The 19,945-nt window shown below is 42.3% G+C and overlaps 1 protein-coding gene across 12 annotated transcripts in view; it reads right to left on the bottom strand.

Annotated features, from left to right (window-relative positions):
• The window catches only part of TANC2 (tetratricopeptide repeat, ankyrin repeat and coiled-coil containing 2), a 291,017-nt gene that overhangs the window by 88,477 nt on the left and 182,595 nt on the right, over positions 1–19,945 (bottom strand). For 11 of the 12 annotated variants that reach the window (XM_074849345.1, XM_074849347.1, XM_074849348.1 and 8 more), the window contains 2 exons: positions 17,345–17,531; positions 3,816–4,079 (listed from right to left, as the gene is read on the bottom strand). In XM_074849345.1, coding sequence (XP_074705446.1) covers positions 3,816–4,079; positions 17,345–17,531 — 451 coding nt within the window. Of the gene's footprint in view, positions 1–3,815; positions 4,080–15,946; positions 16,359–17,344; positions 17,532–19,945 lie in introns of those variants that run through there. The other variant, XM_074849356.1, reaches the window with a different exon arrangement.

Raw genomic sequence — 19,945 nt, 5'->3', positions numbered from 1 at the left:
GCTAAAGCTTTTCAGAAAATTCAGCCATCTGATATTAAAACTCTGAATTCAAGCAGTGTAACTTTGCTAAAATTATAAGCTACTGAAAGCACAGTATTAAAAATCTTGGGTAAATCCAGGTAAATCTTCTCCAGCTCCAAGAGACTATGAGAAACCGAGGCCAATATCCACGAAGGACCACTGCTCCTTGCATCTAGCTGGAGTGGGATACGTTTCCGTTTCCAAGATGAAAGCTATACAGCCGTTTCATTCCAGCTGGTTTTATGCAATTTAGCTGATGAAAATCTAAATTTCTCAGGCTGCACTGTGGCCACAAGCATTCACTCTAAGGATAAGAGGAATACATTGAGGTAACTACTTTTCTTTTTGAATTGATAGCGACTTTATACGTAAAATGGCAGAAATAGTATTATCTAGAAAATAGAAAAAAATCTTGAGATTGTAGAAAGACCTTGGCATTCCAGAGAGACATAACGAAAAAATGCTGAAAGAATATTTAGCTCCACCAACCTGTGAGAAAAAAAGTGCAAGAGAAACACTAACTCAATAAGGAGATCTTTAAAAGATTCCCTATGGAGATAAAAAATACCTTTTCTATATCAAAAGACAAAAAAGACAATACAGAGACAGGCTAGGCTCCTCTCTGCATTTATAAAGACAGTCTGCAAATGGTGCACGAAACCAATTTCAGGAGCTGAATTGAATTTTTAGCTTTGAAAAGACTTGATGAAATTTGAAGGTGGAATGGACTCAGCGGCTGAGCTGCCCCACTGCCTTTAGAGAGGGGCTGGATCTGAAGTGTGGCGGCACTAATTTAAATATAACTGAGAGCTGTTTATGTGGGATATTAGGAGAAAACAACTAGCAGCTCTGGTCCCTGAATTTCCTTAAGATTTTTTTCCCCTGAAACACGGTATTAGTGCACAGAGACTATGCTCACATTTTGCTTAATTTTCTTCTAATATATTAGTAGCACTTTACCTCACAGCCAAGCTGTGAACAATTTGCTGTCCATAAGTTATGTGTGACCCGGAGACCTTGAAGTTCTGCTACTGCAAGAGGAATAATTTGCTCCGACCCTTCTTCAGCACAGTTTTTCCAAGTCAGTATTTTGCAGCGCTCGCTGCCCGGGCGAACAGCAGTGCCCTTCACAGCTGCTTCCGACTTAATACCAGAAAATTGCCTAACAACTTCGATACTCCACGCAGTACCTCACTCAGTAGTGCTCCCCGTACGTGCCTCCACTGAGCCCATGTGAAAGACGTGCTCTCACTGCTTTCACAAGAGGGCTTTTAAAAATCTCCTATCACACATACGCTAACCCACAAATCTCAGCAATTTACCAAGACCCAGACGTGCTCTACCAAATCTAACATCCCACTTTGGCATTTTACAGTACATAACAGCCTGCAGTGTTTTGTTTTCTTTCCAAGAGAAAGTATTTACTAAAAAAAAAAAAAGTGGTTTTAACTGTTTCTGAAGAAGTATTATGCAACGAAGTGCAAGACGAGACCAATATGTGTTGGAAGAACTGCTTCTAGTTGTAAGTTGCTCAGTGAGTGAGGGATGCATTACACAGCAGTGATTGCTGTTTGTAAGCCTGCTCTAAGAAAGAACATTTTTGTGCCATTTTGGAAGATATTCAGGGAGAACCTTAGAAAAAAAAAAAAAAAGGGAAGAAAACGGAAAAAAAGCCACAAGGTGTAAGTGCTGCCATGCTTTCGTTCCCAGGAATAGACTGTTTGTATATAAATTCAACTGCATTTGAAAAAAAAAGACAAGAACGGTCTGTTTTAGCAAAGCTGTGGTTTCTTGATTACCTTAAAATGTGGAATACCACTAAAAGAAAGGCAGCTTTCTGCCCCACTCCCAGCCACGCTTTGCCTCCACGCTAGTGAACTTGTGGCTCAGAATTAGTATACATGTTTCCGGAAGGGTTAATTTTCAGTCAGACTAGTCTACTCATCTGGTTCATCAAATGGCTACTCAATGTGTAGTGCTGGTGCAAGGACGTGGAGTTGGCAGACAGTGCAGGATTAACTCTTTGGGCAATGGCATGTTTTGCAGATAGGCTTAAGTCAACCATGAAACTACATCTGGTTTCCCTCTCCCATCATTCAAGTACCCAGATAACGAGGTTAACTAGTCTGGGGAGGAAAACCCATACAAGTCTGTTACTTAGAAAATGGAATTTTCTGGTGCCGTAAACTTATAGGAGATAACGTGATCATTTGATGATAAAAGGTTAAGCCGAGTCTTGTATTCTTGTCCATAGTCACAGGCACAGTGATTTATCCTGGACATGAACTGTGTTAGCTGACATACTACTTTAAAAGCAGCAAAACCCCCATAAAACAAAACCATCCAGAAGGAAAAAGGTGTTCCCAAACCTTGCTAGACAGTTTTCTCTTGATGCTCTAAAGGCATCAAGCAAGCCAATAGCTTCCAAAGTCAATTAAATCAATATCCACGTGTATTTAAATTTATGGTACCTGGCTTACGCTGTTCTCTTTTGAAAGTGTTTACACAGTGTCATTTATAAGAAATGAACCTAAAGGAACAAGGCTATGCAAGCCGAGTTTCCCACTTCTTTTCTAGCCCCTCTTCCCATTCTAAAATCCCAGGTTTTTAGTCTTTCAGATGTAATTTAAGTAGCACATGCTGTTGTACCTCCATGCTTAGGGTACCCATATTTTAGCATCTATAAAATCTCATTTCTACATCGCTTTTAGTCCTATGACTGTCCAAAGTGGGATTAAAAAGGAAATCTAGTTATGCAACACAGCCTGGGTTGCCAAGAGATGCTGTTTGAACAGACAATATCCCAGGCAGTCCGGACTTTCTGAAGCAACATTCATGCTGCCAGCCAGCGGGAGAATCCTGCAGGGACTCTACAAAATGACAAAGTCTGTATTTCTCCACGTGTCTATACAGACAGACACAGCCCACCTCAACAGAATGGTTAACCCCAGAGAAGTTACGCAGCAAGAAAAAAAAATATATATGGGGCAGCAAAGCAAAGGAGAATAATTCCAGGCAAGCAGCTTTTCAGTAAAACTTTAATATTTTTAATCCTATCTCTTGTTTCTGTCCTGCTGTTACCAACTTCAGGGGGAAACTTAGCATGTTGTTAAGAGACATCAGTAAGGTATGTCACAGCATCTTTAGGAATCTTTCAAACAGCAGACATAAAATTAAAGGAAGAAAATGTTGATGGTAGGCCAAAACAAAAAAAAATCAGTCATTAGCAAATCCCAGATGCTGCGAAAGCCAAACCAGTGCGTGCACACGTGTGTGCTAAGACATTCAGGGCCAAGTCCACCAAGAGAGATGGGTTCCATAGCAACTTTTATGCAGACAGAAAGCAGCATAATTCTCTGAACTCCAAAGTTCTTAAGATCTTCAGAGAAGATCAGACATTTGATTTTACTTGCAGCGAATCCTTTTGAAATAGTAGAAATGGCTGCGATGTCTTGGAATTATGTGGTACTTTAAACTCAAGATTATTTGCGTTGTAATGACAGCAAAGAATTTTCTTTTTTTAAAACATATTCTCCAATAATATTACAGTTGTACAATTTGGTAAAAAAAGGGACCACAGACTGCTGAAATAACCATTTAAACATCATCAGAGCCAGTTTTCCCCACAGGAATTTTACATTTAGAAGCAGTTAAGTCAGACAAAAAGACAACTTTTGTCACGCTTAATGATGATGACTCCAGAAAGGAGATTTCTCTTTGGATAATGAAAAAAGCTGTGACATGCAGGTACTGTGTCTCGCTCTGACCTAAAGGCAAAAACGTTTGTTTCTTACCTGCTACTGAATTTGGCCGTGGCATAAGGTAAAGAGGAATAGACTGCACTGACTGGGACAGGACCGTCTCCAGGTTCCTCTCTGGGATTTTGTTCAGGCTGTAGGTGGAGGCCGTCATGTTCTCATCCACACGGTATAAGCAGGAGTCCATGCTGGATTTCTGGGACTGCCAAGGTTTCAGGTTTCCTCCAGATCCAAGTTCTTTACTGCTTTCCCCTCCATATTTAGTGCGTTCCACATTTTCGGAGTAGCTTGTCAAAGTAGCTTGAAGGAAGAAATTATAAACAAAATGAGTAACAAAGAAAGAATGGCTTGCACACACGCTGCTCTACACCGAGTTGTGCAATGCAAGAGCCAAAAATGATGTTCATCATATTTTCCACATTCACATAAATCAGCGATTATGGAATTTAGTTTAATGATACTGTTTCTGCTTACTACTTCTAAAAGAACATTTAGGCTATAATGTTTTGGCTCATACTGTTAAAAGCCATTTGTAATCACAAAGAGTATTAAAAATTATGTGCAGCATTGTATTCGAATACACAATTCCAGAAAGAGCAGAAACTATTAAGGAAAAAACATTAGCAGTGCTTCTCATATCTTTTAATTTGCATCACAGTCGCCACCTTTTCGGGGAACGTTTGCACAAGTTTATAACCTTGCGATGTCTGACACTGAAAAGCTGCAGGCACAGAAAGCCCCCACCTGACTCGCATGAACAACCAGCTCTCGTGGATTAGTTTGGTTCAGAAACTGAACCAGATATCTCATTTGATTGACAGCAGGTTTTTAGGAAGCTTTAACTGTAATCCACACATATTTCCCTTATATTATTTCATTTTACAGATCAGGATTGTTGCTATATTGACTTTCACATTGGGAAGTGACAGCACTATACTGATCCACACCACTAACATCTTCTCCCCGTTGGTATTTTCTCTTCTAGATTCTGATGCAGTTATCCCCTGACTGTAACTCCCTTCGGGCTGTTGACTTTCCTTTCATCTTAAGTCTCTCACATATTCGCTCAAGGTCATAATCAGATCTCTTAGTCATTGAGAGAAGGTCCCAACACCCATACCAGCTTATCTGAGTGTGTCAAACTTGTCTGCTCCCTAACCTGGGGTGGGGGCAGAGAATCAGACAAAGGAAGAAAAGGGGGGGGAGAAGAGATCACAAACCAGAGCTCACTACCCTCTCATTGACCCAATCACACACTTTTCCACTGCTATCCAAAACCCTGAAATTCAACTCGACCCTGAATATTTGGAAGCCCCAGATGCACCCTGTGCTTGCAGATCTACTTGCTAAATTCACCGAAACCCGTCATTTTCACTTAGTGATGGTAAATACCTTTCCCAGTCCAAATTCTCTGCTAATTTCTGTGCCATCTGTCCCTGGAAACAACAGCGTGGATCTACGCTTCTTGTCTGCACGACAAATCACACTGCAATGTCTCCTCAGGGGCAGCCTACTTGTCTTCACAAAAGCCCATTCCTGAAGCAAGGGAGATGCTGCCTCATTAACAAACAGCACCACGTTAATTTTTATATTGATAAACACAAACAGTAAATTACTCCAAAGACTCACATGCTTTTAGGCTAAAGCTTTTCCTATGCCAAGTTTTAAGAGTAAGCCACCTAGAAAAGAAGTTCCAGCCAAAGAGCACCTAAAGGAAGATACCATTTAACTGCAAATGGGTAAGGGTTATTTTGTTTGCTTTTCTAAACGCATCCAGAAGCAGAGAACTACTTATTTTAGCCAGTTGTTTACATGTTGAGTCCAGGAATAATTTCACTGCCTAACATTAGGCATTCTATTTAAATTCTCAGAAATTGCCTTATAGACCTGACAAAATATGAAAGTGGTGACACTGAAAGCCAGGGGCTCTGGATGACTCTTCCTTACCAAGGTGCCAAGCAGACTGCTGGATTCTATCCCCTGCAAAACCAGGAACTTCAATGACCAAGGACTAATCTGGCTTAATTATACATGTTAAACGACGTTATAATAAGAACCAGAATTAACTGCTTACATCTAAAATCACAAAATCATCATTTAAAAAAAAATAATCAAGACCTGTAATTCTTACTGGGCCTGTTCTTTATCCATCCCAACAAGCTCCATGTAGCTTCAACCTCTACCCCTATTTCTATCGTTTTATTTCTCAGTATTGGGTTTCTTGTCTACGCAGTGGGATCAATATCTTCACATCTCATCAAGTGTTCCAAAATCTAGTTGTTTGTAACATATTTTGAAATTTAAACCAACACATGCAACTGCTAAGAACCGGTATCTGTTTGTTGGCATTTAAACATAGGTTCGCTGTCAGGTAAACACATTTACACTTTCAGAAAATAAGATAAGAACAAGAAACATATGTTCACAGATTCCTCTTGTTACCTTAAATTGTTTACTATTGAGAAAAAGGTTTGAGATGGTTTTCTACAAAATCTCCATTTCAATGTCTGGGTCTGCAGTGCTAGGCATGCTATGTTGTCTATTTACAGAAAAAAATAATCCACCGATCCATTAAAATCCATTAATTTTAAAAACTTATCTCAGTATATGTCTAATTAATCTTTGTAAAAACATCAGCAGCTGAAATCAGTCATCAAACTGAGGAAAGCCAAAATAACTGTGTGTCAAAATAAGTTTTCTCTAAATGAAGCAACAAAAAAAAAAGAAAAACAAGCTAATAAATCCTGCTGGCCTCTTTTCTAATCGTCAATTTGTGTTCATTTTAAATGTAATTTTCACTGTTTTACACTAAAGCTGTTTCATGTGCAAACTCTTCATTGAATCAGGTATTTAGGATTGTTCCCTGTGGATTAATTTACCTTCTGAACAGCCCTGGATGATATAAGTACTGCTACACAGGCTGGAAGCGATTGCTCTATGGACTTAATCTCTTCTATGAGCTATTTTAAACCAAACCAATTCTGACTTTATTTAAAAGGCAAAAGCATAAGGTTAGCTACAAGCCAGCAACATGAACCGACATGCAGAGCGTGTCTCCTGGGGGAACTAAAAGCTTACCAACGGCACAACGCAGAGAGTTGCTCAGAAATTACAACTTCACAATCAAAATTTGAGAAAGCAACATCTAATTTCAGAAAATTCGCATTATCTGCAGCCACGAAGGCTGATGCAGTGTGACAGGGGTAAAAAGTCGGTAACGCAAAGTTGGAAAATACAAAGAAAGCGCAAAGATCTGATGGGCCCTGAGGTGGTCAGCAGTTGGTCTAGATGATCACTGTAGGTCCCTTCCCACTGAAAATATTCTTTTCTATTCTATTTCTTGGGCAGAAGGAACTTCATGTCAGTCTCTGATAGGATCAAGCCCACAAACACCTGCAACCAGAAGGAAATCTGCAAAATAACATTATTTCTGCAAGTTTGCCATATTCATACCCTAAACTTTCCAGCACTGCAGGGGGTATTCTAGGACAGAGCCTGTGCTCATATGGTTCGGATGTGTGAGCACATCTCCCATCATCTCCCGCGTGGGCCCCTGCGGCGGATTAACTGTGCTTTACAGCAATAATCTCTTTAGAGGGTTGCATGGGGAATGAAGACCCACCCTCGGGATGAATCCTACTCACAACCACAACAGGACTCCTGTTGCATCAATAATGTACCTAAACCATATCTACATGTTAAAAATATTCAGGGCCTTAATCCAGATGCAGAGAAGCTGCTTGAAATGGGCAACAGCAGCTACAAACAACATCACTGCCCATACTTCTATCATCAAGCAGATTGTCGTATACATAGAACGAAGAAGGAGAACACCAGAATATCAGATTATACTAAAAATTAACTCTCAAATTAGGATTCCTTCTGATATTATTACTTTAGCTAGATTAAACATCTAAACCACAACACAAGTATTTTGTGCTCATCCTTTGAGATCGGTTATGCTCTGTAACTCATAGCTCTGACTCTGGCTAACGCAGCTGATGGCCTGTGGAGAGGAGAGCCCAATGATGAAAAGTCCCCACAGACCTCAGTTATACATTACGCTGTTTAAATAGAGTCAGTGCTAAAAGGGGCTGCAGGAGCACTCTTGGACTCAGCTTAACCCACACATGAGAAACCTGGTATCTGAGGTTTTCATCACTAATAACATTTCAGTGCACAGGACACATTCAGGGCTTTGCAGGGTGAGGGGTGACACAGCCTTGGGACAAGGAGAGCCCCTGTCCCCGAGGGGGCTCGCAACATCCCTGCCACTGGAAATGACAATGGGACTGTCACACCGATGGAGATAACAGAATCAACGTTTTCTTAATACAAGGTTTAAGAAAGAAACAAATGGTCCTTCAGACATTGCCAGAAAATTTCTTAAGGGTCCTATAAATTTTTTACTATGAGGATGGTGAGATACTGGAACAGGTTGCTCAGAGAAGTTGTGGATGGTCTGTCATTGGAAGGGTTCAAGGTCAGGTTGGACAACCTGGTCTAGTAGTTGAAGATGTCCCAGCTCACAGCAGGGAGGTTGGAACTAGATGATCTTTAAACGTCCCTTCCAATCCAAACCATTCTGCAATTCTATGATTTTTAAATTCAGGGATACCTAATTAACCAAAAGCTCAAAAAATTGCAACCTCTTAACGATAGCATGCTCTAAATTTGGGAAAGATAAACTGATGACCTCAAATCCATCAAAGAGCAAGAATTTTTGCCTTAAGCCATCTGCTGAGAGGCAGATCTTTCAACCCAGAGTGTCTAACAGACGATACCCAGCGCATCAGGTGATGTGATGGGACACGTTCAGCCGGGGGTGCCAGGAAAGGAGCTTGCTGGGATGTGAGAAGGGCTGCGGAGATGCCGTGAGAGAACGCGCGTTTACGTCAGGCTCTTTTCACTGCTGAACCCAGCCAGAAAGCACCACCCTGGTGAAAAAAACAAAAACAAAACCAAAAAACCACTGCAGTGCCCGGGCCCTGCTACACCAGAGGCGGCCGGCGGTGATCACAGACCGCGGCGCGTGGCGGCGGCTGTCGGGAGCAGAAGAGGCGTCGCTGCCTCGTGGAGGCACAGAGAGGATTATCGCAGGGGACGGAGTGAGACGGGGCAGCCACGCGAGTCACACCCCGAACAGGCGAAACCTGACAGCCATGCCAAGACATCTGAGGTTCTCTATAGCACTAAAGCAATACCCCATCCATATAAATATAAATGTGTGTATATATATGTTTGGGGTTTTTTTTAAATATATATATATAAGTATCTCCAGTCTCAGCTGGCACCAGTCTCACACTATTTAATATGAACACAGTCAGAATTTGAGGCATCTAAAACACCTGAGTGCTGTAAAACACATCAATGAATAATAACATGCAAAGACCCTTGAATGAGAGGACGCAGGCAGCCCGGTGCCCCTTTGCAATCCCTCCACAGCCTTCTCTGAGGATCTGCCATATCTCTTTCCACAAGATTCTGTAACAGCACCACCAGCACCACCTGCATCAGCTTTGAGCAGCACAGACGGGGCATCTCTGAAGACACGTGCACTTTGATGCCAGAAAGGGATCCACTCCAGACGCTGGAGTCATTTTACAATCCTACCTTGCTTTTAGTATTCAAGATTTACGCCTGCATTTTCCTTGGCAGAGGACTTGCCTATGTCAAGCTTTCATTTTCAAACTTGGCTCATTTCCCTTGGTGAAACATTCTGATTAGAACTTTTTGCAAATAACATGGTTTAAAATATTTTTATTTCTCTGGGAAAAAAACCAGAACGGTATCAAAGCAGCAGTTCATCCAAGACAGCACCGTAGATGTCACTGCAGCCAGTATTACACTTCTCAGAGAGTTTCATGTATTTACAGGATAGCAAATATTATTTCTCATTTGGTTGCAAGCTGACCTGTGCCCTGGAGCATGAGGCTTTCAACTGCACTTGTCTCAAGTCAAACACGCGAGGGGATTTTAACCATCCCATCCAATTCTCCTCAAGGCAGATACCATGCCTGGAAAACGTCAACCTTTATGTTCACCTTTCGTACGGAACTGCAGGAGAAAGCAGTTTTCTATAGTTAACACTTTATGATGACCAACAGCTGTAACATTAATTATATGTAAAGATTTATAAAGTCTCAAGTAGGAAATAGGGATTTTGTGGCTTTAAAGAAGTAACTGCAGCAAAGGAGTGAGCTTCATACATTGCACTGAAGTTAGGTACTAAAGACACTCAGACAAACTCTGCAAGTGAACCTCATTTCACTTGTCTCCAGTAATATTCTAAAACACAACTTGCCTTATCGCATTAGAGATGTCCGGGCTAACATGTACAAGTAGGCAAGGAGTAAAATAAATTTTTTACCCTAATCTACATAAGCCTTCATAAACTCAGCCACAGAAGGATATTCCTAAACATAGCTGTGTTGCCCCAGACCACTCCGGGGGGCTCAGCTTCCACACTGAAAAATCTGGCAGGCAAAAAGCATAAGCCCAAACCTTTCCCGAGGGAAGGTGGCAGCCTTGGGCAGTCCCATGCAACCCGTGCCCCAACAGCCCCTGGAGCACTTGGTGCTTTCAGGAGAACATTATTCTCTGCTGGACACCATCAGCCAGTGAGTTTAAGGCTTCTCCATGCAAAAAACCCCAAACCCGTAAGTCTGCCCTGCTCAAGGCTTGAGGTCAAAATCCATACTGCTCTTGGTATGTTTAACTTCTCTTACAACACTGGTCTCAAACAGGGGGGAAAAAAAAATAAATCACTGGCTTAATTCATATAAACAATCCTGTAAAAAGACAGAGATTAAACAGGTAAACCCATTTCTGTTTCAAGCCTGGAGGTATTATAAATCACAGTAAACACACAAAAGGTCTTGAAACATAATGAAAAATACCTTGACAGTAGCATCATGCTGACCCTATATTCATTCTGTTCTAAATCTGAATTCCCTGCTGCACCGGCTGACAAGCGGGATGAAGAATGGTATGAATGCCTCGAAGGGCTCGTACCTGCGTGCTGCTCAGGCTAGAAATGTAAGGCCTGGGTAAAACAGCATTTCAACCGAGCGAGACACTCCCACCATCAGAGCACAACTCACTGCAAATACCCTGAGACAGAACGGATCAGCAAAGCTTTAGTTTATAAACTTCCAGTTTCTCACTTGCAGCAACAAGGTAATGAATGTTTTTAAGCACAGCCCACTATTGTAAACATTTAAAAAATCGGTTAAAAAGGTTCCAGATCTAATACAGAGGTAGCAATCTTGAAGGCTGATTTTCCAAAGCATCATAAAAAACCCCCACATGCTCTTAAGTACTATTATTTAAACATATCCCTCTTACAAAACCACACACACATCTGGAGTAACATCTCAGTGACAGCGATGCACCGAAACGATGGACAAGGGCTTACCGACTGCAGAGGTGGCCATAAGCTGCACGCTCTTTTCCCTGCCCAGCCCTGACCCTGTGTGCTGTGCCTCCCCTCACAAACCTACACCTCGCTGCATGTGTCAGCTACAGATTTGGACAGTGGAGCTGTGGAAATTTCAGAAGAAGAAATGCACATACACATCCCTTTAACCCTACATCAACTCCCATCACCACCTCGATTCAGTGCCCTCTCTGCTTTGTCTACCTTTTATCATTTTGGATCCTTCCTTATTTTTTCCTGTCTCATCAACATCAGTTCACCTTTTTTTCCTTCTTTAGCACCAGCAAGGACATTTTTTCTTCTTTTTTTTTTTTTTTCAGTCCACCAGAGTCTTGAAACTGGTTTTAAAATTATAAGATTTAAACAAGATAGCAGAAAGGAGGCATGTGTGGGAGTGTGGGCACAAGGGGAGGGAAGTTATTTGTATACTTGGCATTAACTTTTTGGGCAAGCTTGGATCATTATGAAGCTTTTCATAACAGTGAAGGTTAAAATCTTGCTGCTCTTAAAATAAAAGCTGAGAGTCCCATCTAATCTCATGTCATCAACAGCTAAAACATTAAAGAAAAGTCACTTATCTCAGTATCCAAAATAACACCGTGGGAGTTGACAACACTGAAGTTTCCTCTAGCTGTCTTCTGATCTGACTTTTCAGTTTATTCTTTCTTTCAATTTTTCACTCAATTTTTTTCCATCTACCAGGCTGGACCATAAATCGAAGCAAATTTCACAGTTTGAGCATAACATCTGTTCCATGCCGCTTCCTTCAGCCTTAAACACTCCTCTTTCTCCTGGTTTTTTTTTCCAGTAACACAACAAACACCTGTAGTGGAGCCATTATCTATCCAGTATTTACGGGCCAGATTTTGGCATCAAACCCAACCCTTGATGCTGCAGTGGCTTAACTGAGGGAGGGCAGAACTGTTGTTTCATGACTTCATGGTTTCTCACCCCTGACATCAACCATGAATCATGTCACACGTGCATGCACACGTTTGCTTTCTGCTTAATTTGTCCTTTTAATGAAATGGAGAAAGAACTGAATCGGGATTCAGAGACGGTGTCCTTTTGTACTTCGAGTGGTTGGGATTCTATGACCCTACTAATCTTGCTCAAGAGCTGATGAGACATCTGATAAATAGGCTCCCTTTTCACCTCCTAAACTGTCAGCCCTGTCACCTGCAATATGCAGATGCATTAGTGAACAAAAGCTCATTACTCATCAATATTAGACATTTTTCAGGGAGTTCCTCCTTTGGGGAATGAGCCCAAATGGAACCTGGCTAGATTTTAAAAAAGATCTGTAATTCTTAGAGATCTTATTCATTATTAACAGAGCATTTCATAATACTGATGAGAATGTCAGAATTCAAATGCTTTAGCTGTAAGATCACAAAAATATTTAACCTGAGTTAAATTTATCTTGATGTATCTTTTGAGTTGCTCTTTGTTCCCTTCTCAAAGCAGTTAAACTTGCAAACAAATCTATCTTGTTTTATTGTCAGCAGCATCTATTCTGCTTAGCACGCAGTCTCGATGAATTTATTAAGAAACCTATTTTTAACACACGAACACATAAATCTGTAGAAAGCAGCAATCTGATAAAAGCTCAGGAGTGAAAACAGCAAAAAAAGAATGTGAAAAAAGCTACATGTCAGGGACCTCCAGGAGGGGACAGGGGTCCTTTATGTGTCATTCTTCACTGTAAAAATCCACAAAATCTAGGTGAAGGCAACTGGTCCACATGGTATTAGACCTATCCACACCACCGTGGCAGCGGTGCAAGAGGATTTACGCAGCTCACTGGTCCCCCTTTAAGCTGCCTTAACATCATACCTATTTCCCTGCTCAAGATGATCCCCCTAACAGTTAAGTGGGGAACACGGTATAGATCATCACTGGACTCTACATTAAGAAAAAGCATGGCCCTGTTTCATATCAGAGTAAATTACAGCACTTGTCCAGGAAGATGCAGCATGGAAAAGAGCCATTCTTTTAATACCCTTGGGAGACTGCTGCTAAATGACAAAAGTGCTGCTTGAACATCACAAGCACTTGGGTAAGCTTTACATCCTGGCAAGAAATGTTTTCTGGTTTATTTTTCAGGCTTGCTAAGATTGCTGGAGATTTTTTTAGATCTGCTGCATTTAAGCAGCAAAACTTCACAGTCCACTTCTGCAGGGATCTGAAGCGCAAAGTTCCCTCGTAGCAGCACGTGATTCTTTGACCAGTTTTCTTTTCAGTAGCAGATTTTGAACATTAACAGTTGGCTGCTTTTATATAGTGAGAGCCAAAAAATCCTGGAAGCTATTCAGAGGTTAAAGTCAGGTCAGCATTTTCACCAGCCATTCTGTTTTACACAAAAAGGATTTAGTGGCTTCCAGGAGAATGGGCTGACTTGCTCCTATCTCTCCTCTTGGCTCACCTCCTCTCTTCTTCTCCCCCCCTTCCCCCATTTCTTTTCTTTTACAAATAAAAGTGCCTAATTTGAAGATCTGGACCTTGTAGCATTTTTTGTTACCCTTTCAATATATGTAGACTGAACTTCCCTTTACTGGAGAGGATCTAAAATTTCAAAATAAGTCTGTTCTAACCCATGTGATGCATTTATTAAAGTCATCAATAAGCGTGAAATAGTCCCTGTGCTGTACAGATTAGAGATACGACACGCTTGTTCTCTAGTAATTGAAATTATATAAGAGGTGACATACAAATGGACAGGAATAACTCCAAGAGGCCAAGTCATCAGAGAAATCCTGACTGGTTAAAATGTAGTCTTTCCAGCCAGATTAGAACACCAAAATGCCCACTCTACACACCTCAGTGGATAGTTATGCTCTTAAGGCAGTTAATTCAGAGTCTAAAGAGCCACACTCTGATTTAACTTTGACAATTTAATGCTATGCCTAGCAATATAGATATGTAAAATGAAGCTTAACATGTACAGAAACATTTCATGCTAAGCAAATCACATGGAGAGAAGCAATTATGCGTAACGGTGTAAGGACTGACTTCTCACCTTGATTAACTGCTTTCTGTCCGTTGCTAATTCTCAAATACTTTACAAATAACACATTAACATTCCGGGACACACGTTAAAGCTTCCGTGTTTTTAAAATATGACATTCAGTGGCGATTCATGATTGTGAGATTTGGAGGTGATGCTTGTTGCAGCTCAGGACCGATAGGTGGCAAAGATCAAGAGATCTTCCCAAAACCGTAACAAAAAATCAAGATGAATAAGAAATATACTGGAGCTGCCCATTATAAAAGTACACCTTCTTCTCGGAGCTAATGAGCTAATAGCTTAAATCACTTCTTTGGAAGGAGCAGGAGGGACCATGACTCAGGAAACATAAAATACCCAGGGAAAGGTTTACTCTTCCTACACATAAAAATGGCACAAAAACATAAGTAGTTTTGACAAGGAGATCTTTGACAGATTTACACTTTTGAGGTACCACGTGAAGCTGCTCAAACCAAAAGCCACGTCATCCCAGTCATCCTGGCAGAGAACAAACATGAACAGGGGATATGCACACAAGAAGATCTGTATCCAATAATGGAGGAATGCGAGTGAAAGGGAAACCTGATCCCTGACCCTCCAGAAACAAAGGAGCTGATGTGTTCCTAAGCAGAGAGCAAAGCCGAGGTGGGCTTTGCTTCCTGCACGTGGACAATTTGTCTGCTCTGTTCTGTAGTGAAAATAATTTTAGGGAATTGCTGTCACGCAGAGAGCACCTTTCAAAATTGTTGCACACTCAATTCCCATCCCAACGGGAGGGTAATGACCAAACCGCGCATCCATCTCCCGCGGGGAAACAGCCTCCCCTCGCTCAAACTGACCTTATGCTTGCTGAAGACAGCGGAGGTACAGAAAAACAAACTTAGCAGAAAACCTCCCAATTTTTACGCTGCTGGAAAGTATGACTGGAGAAGACCATTTTCCCCACAATTTGTTACAGCTGTTCAGCTTCTATCAAATGCCAGAGTAAGGTGGTGTTGAAAATGTTATTGTCAAAATAAAGAGGGGGAGGAAACAATGGGAGAAAGAGGCTCTTGTTTTCCTTTGAGTGCAAACACTAGCAGAGGAAAGCCTTGCTTTTTGAAAGCCTTGAAGAGTGCTTCCCCTACTCCACACGAACATATTTTCACACAACTTTTCCATCTGGGATACATTAATGTAGCCTTGGGATAAGCCACCTTCTATTATTTCCAAAGTTTCCATAGCAAAATCTAAGTTCCTGACAGAAGAACCTCTAAGAAAGAATCTTCCTTGTGAGGGGTAAAAAAAGAATGTTTCAGACTTAAAAACTAATTACTACAGACCTACTGAAAAAAGGATAGGGTAGAGAGTCTGAGCAAACAGATTCAACACCTCATCACATCAGGAACTGGATCATGCTGATGCTTCTCTGACACCCAGGTGTACCAGAAAGGACACCTGGACCTCCTCTGGCTTTCACGTGGACAAGAAACTCCAGATGAAACCAAACTGCATCAACCCTCACGTTGGCACCTGCCAGCCAACCACGAGGGCCACGAGCCCAACACGATAGTGCAGCACACACCGACAACTCTCATTAGTAAGAGCAGTTCATAAAAGCCGAGCACACGCTTTTTTAAGGATTCTGCTGCTCCACTTCAGGTTTTGTTCAAATCTTACACCTGCTTCACAGCTCTGCCACAGGTAAGACCCAGCTGGAATCAAGCACCCACTTTTACTCACCATGATCCTCCAGCCCAACCAGGTTTCAAGGGGCTGCTGCCGGGCAGGGTGAAGCTCCGATGGTGGGACATTATGAGCAGAGAACGAAGCGGGTGTGATACTGCAATGACTTTTCCCAGAATTCATTAACCTACTTTGGTATGCAGCTCAGAATAGCTTACGTATTTGCATTTTAAGATCATGCAGGCAAAAGTGCTACAAAGGTTGCTGTGGCATAAAGGAGTTGAACTAAGCCCAGATTTCCTGATCAGCCAAGCAAAATATTAATCACCAGTACAACTAACCTCCCTAAATTATCAACCTACCTTTTTTTTTTTTTTTTTTTTTAAGCACTACACAGACTGTTGGCAAGGCAAAATCTTCTTAGCTGGAGAAATACTCAACATAAAACACATGGCAAAAGCAAGGACCATCCTGCCTGATGATACACAGACATTTCTTCTCTCCCATTGTGCCTTAAATCTGTGTGTTATTTTCTCAAGATCCTTTACACTTGCAACCTACAGATCACTCAAATGAAAAACTTGCTACAGCAGCTACAGAAATTCACTGAAATTTGAGTTAATTTAATCCGTCTCCTGCCCAAGGCTGAGTTTAAGAGAAGCAGTCATTTTTGAGGCACAGAGTCACTGATAAGGTGGCAGTGACAGTCATGGGGCACAGAAGGTAATCAGTCTTTCGTATTTATAATAATATAATCCAACAGTATTTGAACTATGAATGTGATGCCATCATCCGTTCTCTTTCCTCTGACATCAAAGATCAGTGGCTATGGACTAAATGGCATTAAGGGAAGGAAAATGCTGAAAAAATAGATGCTTCTAAAATTACTTGAGGTGGTAGGAGGGGATGGCAGTCCCAAATAACAGCCATTGCCTGTCACCAAGACCATCCCATCTTCCTTATTGGACCAAAAAGCTTGTGTCTCTCTAAATTACCATCTCCACATTCATAAATGGGCACGGGCAGCAGCTGAAGGAGAGGATAAAGAACAAAAGCTAAACTTGGCAGGAAAAACCCAACAGCCTCACTAGAATTAAAGGAGGCAAAAATGTGTTGGGTAGAAAGATTGCAAGGAACAAAGAGGTGAAGATGGGATGAAGAAATAGGAAAAGAAAGATAAAGCTCTTCCTCGTTCACCATTTAAACAAGTTCCAAAACTCTGCATCAATTAACTTACTTGGCAACCTCACCCACCCCAATTTTCACCAGCTCTACGTCGTTTTACCTGTGATGAACGGAAGATGGAGAGGTACAATTCACCTTGGTCACTCCGGCATTAACTTGAATAACGCAAACCCACGTGTATTATCTAAAATAACGCTCAGTTCACCCAACACAGCCAAGGACCGCCTGGCTTCGCGGCCGAGCGAGGAGGAGAAGGGTGGCAGCACTCACCGATGATGCCGCTGTCTCTGCTCTCCAGGGTGGAGGTGGGGCTGGTGACGGCGCCGTAGGTGCAGTCCTTGGCGGTGACGCTGGTGCTGACGGGCGGGAGCGTGGAGCAGGGGCTGCTGGCGGGCGGCGAGGCCGTGCTGCTGGTCAGCGTGGAGCAGGGGCTGATGCGCTGCGTCACGGCCGAGCTCTGGGGAACGGCAACAACACATCACTCACCACAGCCAGGCACTGGCAGCGAGGGGGGAAAGTCTTTCTATAGCTCACGCTTGAGGATTTGCTTTGTAGGGTGAAGTTAAAAAGGGTTTTGCTGTTCAAAATTAAATCGCCCGCTGTGCCACCCCACATCTGTGGCAAGCGCGGAGACACTGGGCTTGTTTTCTACTGCATGCCTTGGAGATTCCAGCTTCCACGTTCAACAGGAGACACAGAAAGCATGAAGTGGTATTTATCCAAAGCCTGATGCCATACTTTATCAGGAATTTTGATCATTTTGTTCGTATTGAAGTAAAAAAAAAAAAAAAAGTGCAAATAAGCAAAAATTATGATATAGCGAGGTAAATTCTGTGCCTCTGTTTAAGTGGAGATCTCCAGGGTGGTAAGTATACGGCATGATCTCACCTTTACTTACAGCAAGAAACAGAAAATCCTACAAAGACCTTTGGGCCATTTCCATCTGCTCAGAAATCTCCGTGGGGCTGCAATTTTGTTTTGCTCTGTAAACGTTTCCTCCATTCAAGAACAACAACAGTGGTTTTACACCCTTGCAAAGAGGAAGCTCGAAATCCCTTATCTAGATATGAGACAGCCCTTCCCTGCCTAGACATGCTTTCCCAACCAGATAAAGTTTTAAAAAAAAAAACCCCAAACATAATAGGGAAATGTTGCTCTCCAAAGGCAGTACAAAACAAAAGTGCAGCGACACAAAAGATGGTGTTCTAAAAGTTATTTTGGAGAGACCCCATAAGACACTGTGTGCGAGAAACCTGGAAGAGTTTATAAATCTGATGCAGTGCATGGAGATTAGTTTATTAAGAAAACAAAATCATTCTTGACCTCAATTTGAGACGAGGTGCAATACAAGACAGAGTCCTTGTTTTAACCACAGGCTACTGGCTACACAACCTTCCTGGCAAAGGGTCCTCCTTCTCTGGAGATGTGTCCTAGAGCATCTGCAGGCAACAAAACTGGAGGGCGGCGAGCGCAGGAGGTGGCTCGCCAACCACAACGCTGGGAAGATGCTCTTGTGTACCCTACACAGCAACTTAATCGCCCTTCCACTGGACTTCAGAGCAATCATCCGGAAATAATTTTAAAACAGGAAACTTCAATACTTCCACCAACCCCCGTGCCCCAGACCAGGCATCCTGCTGACAGGGTGGGTGTCGGAGGAGCAGGCACCCTCGTGCCGGGTCAGGCCAGGGGTCCAGCTCCCTGCAAGTAGAAGAGGATGCATGAAGCAAGCATAAAAAAAAAATGGGCTTTTGAACATGTGATCCTCCCTTAAATTTATCTTTGGGCCTCTGCAGAGGGGAGGTGACCCCATCTCCCCCTTGCTCAGAGGACACTGCAGAACACTGCAGTTCAGAATTAGTTCTTCTCAGTTAGTCTCAATTAGTGACAGAACGAGAGGGAACGGCTTTAAACTGCAACAGGGGAGGTTCAGACTGGACATGAGGAACAAATGTTTCCCAGAAAGAGTGGTCAGAGAGTGGAATAGGCTGCCCAGGGAGGGGGTGGAGTCCCCATCCCTGGATGTGTTTAAGGGTCATTTAGATGAGCTGTGGGGGGATGTGGGGTAGGGGAGAACTTTGTAGAGTCGGGCTGAGGGTTGGACTCGATGATCCTGAGGGGCTTTTCCAACCTGGATGATTCTGGGATTCTGTAACACCGCCATCTCTCTCTTGCACTGCTGCTCTTTCCTGTAGCCTCTGCGGACAGTATTTTATTTATTGTTGCAAAATGATACTGGTCCCAAGGAAGGAACAGCAAAGGTTAATTCCCCATTTGGAATTTGCTTAAATGAGATTTCTTTTATTCTGTGTGAATGCTTCCCTAATAATTGCATGGATTTGTATTCCCTTCTCCATGTCATTTGAACTCAAGGTGATCACAGAGAACATCATGCTTGCAAACTGCAGAAAAAGGTTGGACCTCTAATTTTTTTTCTTCCTCACTATTTCATACTTGAAACTGAAAAATGCCAGGGATGGACTTTTTTTCTAAGTAGAACATGTGAAAGATTTACTGGTTTTTAAATTAGAAGGCGGATACCATGTATAACTACCGGGAAGTGATCTAATTTGTCCAAGGTATCCCAAAGGAGCTTGTAGAAGTCCTTACTCAGAGTGTAACCACCCCAGTGTTGGGAGGCAAAACGGAGCATCCCTGCCAGTGGTGCGATGGGGCAGTGCCAAGGCAGGGACCCCCCTCCACTGCCTTTGCTTTCACACCAGCATGACTGCATCGATCTTAATTACAGAGTGCCCTGAACGTGGATTAGCACATCAACAAAGCAGGGACAGAGTGCTAATGCGACAGCTCCATGGGCATGTTTTTTATATTAAACAGAGAGATTGCAACACAGTAGAAAATGAACCGTGT

Source organism: Strix aluco, chromosome 24 (assembly GCF_031877795.1).
Source record: "Strix aluco isolate bStrAlu1 chromosome 24, bStrAlu1.hap1, whole genome shotgun sequence".
NCBI classification, from domain to species: Eukaryota; Metazoa; Chordata; class Aves; order Strigiformes; family Strigidae; genus Strix; species Strix aluco.
The sequence above is the reverse complement of the archived record's forward strand: the minus strand, read 5'-3'. Positions and strand labels throughout refer to the sequence as shown.